At 36.2% G+C, this 4,006-nt stretch overlaps 1 protein-coding gene across 1 annotated transcript; it reads left to right on the forward strand.

The window, feature by feature from the left end:
• Positions 1-362: 362 nt before the first annotated feature.
• On the forward strand, positions 363-2,885 carry LOC140745769 (uncharacterized). The gene is made up of 3 exons (XM_073077665.1): positions 363-402; positions 915-1,110; positions 2,059-2,885. The coding sequence occupies exons 2-3, from the start codon at positions 942-944 to the stop codon at positions 2,490-2,492; spliced, it is 603 nt and encodes a 200-aa protein (XP_072933766.1). The 5' UTR covers positions 363-402; positions 915-941; the 3' UTR covers positions 2,493-2,885.
• The last annotated feature ends 1,121 nt before the right edge of the window (positions 2,886-4,006 follow it).

The raw sequence follows: 4,006 nt of genomic DNA on the forward strand, positions 1-4,006 counted from the left end.
TATCACATAGATATATCTACAGCGGCGTGGCAACGTCTCCAATCGACGCGCGCCTTTTAGCTTTACCACAATGCACCTTAACAAACATTAAAGGTAACACATAACCTTGATCGCCATACAGCATCTACTTATCAATAACAATATTAATAAATATTCGCAAGTTATAAACAGTGAAATAATGAAATGATTAGCAGGTAACGGTTTGGCAACGTCGCCGCTCGAAGCTGCCCCGCGTCAATTTGGCAACGCTGGCAACGCGTCCAAATTCTGCAATATACGTTTGGTTCGCGCACCCGCCAGACGCCATTTTGACAAGAAATTTGTTTGTAAATAAACGTAAAATGAATCGTGTTTAAAATATGACAAGAGTGTTATAAGTTTGTGTGTGTGTTTGTTATAAAGGTGATATAATAGTGCTCTTAAATATGTAAATGTGATTAAATTAAATCAGCTGTTTGGAAATCATTAATCGAATTTACGCATTATTAATAATATCTGTTCATCCTTTTGCCTACCCAATACATTTTGACAATTTCTTTAAACACCCATTATTAATACTTAATCTATCCTAATTGCCTACCAAAGATTGTATTTTTAAGGAGATGTGCTACCTGACGGAAAGTAGTCATCGCCGCCTATGGACATTTGCAACACCAGAGGAGTCGCCGATGCATCGCCGGCTTTGGATGAGAGCTCTTTTCGCACCTTTTTGAAATTCTTCTATTTTAAAGCTATATTTTATATTATTATATGAGGTACTAGTATTAATTAATTGTCAATCTTCATTCATCTCAATTCTTAATTCTTCATTTCGATCTTCAATAGGTAAAAGATCGATGGATTGATTATAAATAACGGTTACTGCACAAAATCTCAATTTAAGTTTTCTTTTTATATGTCTCTTACATTTCCAGAGTCTTACGATACAGGCTACATAAAAAATGTCAATCGACTCAGAAAGGCTTATTTTGGAAATCAAAAACAGACCGGCGTTGTGGAATACTGACACCACAGAGTACACTAATCGTAAATTGAAAGCCCAATGTTGGGAAGAATTAGTCGATATTTTCAATGAAGATGAACTAACAACTGAACAAAGAATACTTGTTGGTAAGTTTGTATTACCATTAGTTTTTTTTTAATATAATATAGGAGTAGCAGACGAGCATGCACTCCACCTGATGGTATGTGGCTACTGCCGCCCAAGGACATATGTAATCAACCCCAGATAGGTTAAGATATATAGCTGAAGTCGGCCACAGATACACCGCTACCCCTGAGGGCTAAGCTGGAACACCTCGGAAAAGTATGACTCCCTTATCAAACCCTTCAAACCAGAACACAGCAGCTCTTAACATTGCTGTTATGAGGGCGAAATATGTGTGGCGGTGATGCCGCCGGAGTCGAACGACAAAGGGTTCTACCACCTTTAACCTTTGTTACCTTTGTTATGTACCTAAGTATAGTCCGCGTAAAACTGCTAGTCCGCTCTGAATATAGAAATGAATCGCGTCGCCATAACAAATTGTATGACTACACCTGCTCGCAACAACTTCAGAGCGGACTCGCAGTTTGGCGCGGACTATACCTATGTACAATATGTGTAGTGGTAGCCTAATGGTTGAAATCTGCCTCTCAATTGGGAGCTTGAGGCTCAAATTCCCGGCCCCGCTGATGTTCCAATTATGTGCGTATTAGAAATTAATTACCATTTGCTATAACGGTGAAGAAACACTTGAGGAAATCTACACGCCTAAGAGTTCTTTGTTAATATGTGCCAAGTCTACCAATACGCACTTGGCAAGCACGAAGGCCTCTTTTCATTCTGAGAGAACACCCGTGCCCAGTTCGACAGAAATGGGTTGATAGTGAGTGATCATTGTAAAGACTAAAACTTAGTTACATCATTCTGAATCTAATATGGTGGACGCCCTAATATGGCGGTTCAATTATTTTTATGCACCCTATTATCGGTATCAAATGATATTTTCTAAGTAACAAAAAAAATCGTTACTATAAAACATGCTGTTAGAGACGCTTTTAATATTTATGTTTCAGTTGACGCAATACAGAAGAAATGGAAATGCATAAGAGGTTGTTACACACGAGAACTTAATCGACAAAGACTGTTAAAATGTGGTGCCGATGTTGGTCACCGTAAACGACCATATGTATATTTAGAACAGCTTAAATTTCTAAAAAAATACGTCACGATACGAGAAGAAGATCCTCTTGCAGATCCAGGAGTAGAAGTCAGTGTTGTGAAGGAACAAAAGAAAATGAAAAAGGAAGAAGATGATGTGCCAATTGCATTACCAAGTGCAAAAAAGAAACCTATTAAGAAAAAAGAGAAACAGAAAAGCCAAGATGAGGATGAGTTATTTCTGTTGTCTTTAGTAAATACGTTAAAGAGAGTGCCCCCACAAAAAAAGATGGCGACTAAAATCAAAATTATGTCATTATTGGAAAAAGCGACACAGTCTGATTCATAGTATTGCGAGTGATTTTAGAAGATAAGGCTTTTTTTTTTAATTAATAGGCTATTTACAATCAAATACAATTTTCAACTAGCAATGGAAGGTGGGGAGGAAAGGTAACCAGGACTTATATTCAGTTGGTAATAAGTTTGTCTGAAATATACGTCAAACCTCAATTAATCCGAGATGAAAAATGTGAAATGAAACTAAGTATGAAAATGAAAAAGAACTGGCGTTAGTCTCTTTGGATACAATTATTACAACTGCTCGGGATTACAAGCTAGCAGGATTGTTGTTGGTTGAACTTGAACATATTATTATGTATAAGATAGACATTTAATTTTAAGAATAGATTTTAGGTACCTAAATTATAATTGTACATAATTAAAATATAACTTATTCATAATGTATTGTTGTTTAGTTTTGCTTGTATAGTTTCATTCTTATATAAATTTTAAAATAGTTAATAACAAACACACTGTTTGTCCACCGTCACCGAGCCGATATCGATAATTAATGTCGGCGCCGAAGAAGCGTATATACATTTATTATAGTTTTATTTATTTATTTAATTTTTATGAACCTTACAGAAATGTAAAGGCACAAAGGCGTACTTAATGCTATATAGCATTCTCTGCCAGTCAACCTTCGGGTAGTGAGAAAGACAACGATGGCGGCATAAAGAAAATAATATATACATATATATATATAAATATATACTACAATAAATATTTATTATATAAATACATACAGATAATATATCCATAAATAAAGAAAAATAATACTATTTTTGGTTCGTCATACGTCTAGATTTATAAAATATGCACGAAGTTTCTTCTTGTAGACTGATTTGCTGAGTGGTTTTCTAAGATCTTCAGGGAGAGCATTCCAAAATCGAGCGGCCTGAACAGCAAACGAATAGGACATGAAACCAGAATGGTGAGAAGGGATTGAGAGAGTCAGCGTCTCGGAAGAACGTAGGTGCCGTTCATGGTTATCACATAGGTACTGAAATTTACACTATAGTTGCTTGTCCACCGCACGTCCGTCACCCGAGCACCGTCACCCCGGCCGCCGATATTTCGATATCGGTAGCAATGAACAAACTATCTAACTAACTAATATTTTATTTGAAGGTGATAGGATCTTTAATGGTAGGTCTCCGGCGGCACCATGTGTATGTGTTATGGGCTGGTGTGTTCTGGTTTAAAGGTTACGGTAAGCTGGACATACTCGAGACGTTATAACTTTATTCTCAGGGATAGCATCGCATACAGATAGAAATTTAATCTTATCTCGAATTGATTACAGATGTCCATATGTGGCAGTATATGTGGACTGCATGCTTGCTTGCTACTTCTATATTATAAATAATTATACATAGTTTAAAAACTAAGAACCACTCTAAATCGCACAAGGAAAATCGTTAATCCTGATTCCTGACGATGCTGACGAGAAGAATGGGATAAAATTATTAAAATCGTGTATTGTCATCGGTTCTTGATAATTGTTCAAAATTTTAAATTAAT

Source organism: Epargyreus clarus, unplaced genomic scaffold, assembly GCF_041222505.1.
Source record: "Epargyreus clarus isolate Ecla_fem2 unplaced genomic scaffold, WU_Ecla_fem_2.2 ptg000011l, whole genome shotgun sequence".
NCBI lineage: Eukaryota > Metazoa > Arthropoda > Insecta > Lepidoptera > Hesperiidae > Epargyreus > Epargyreus clarus.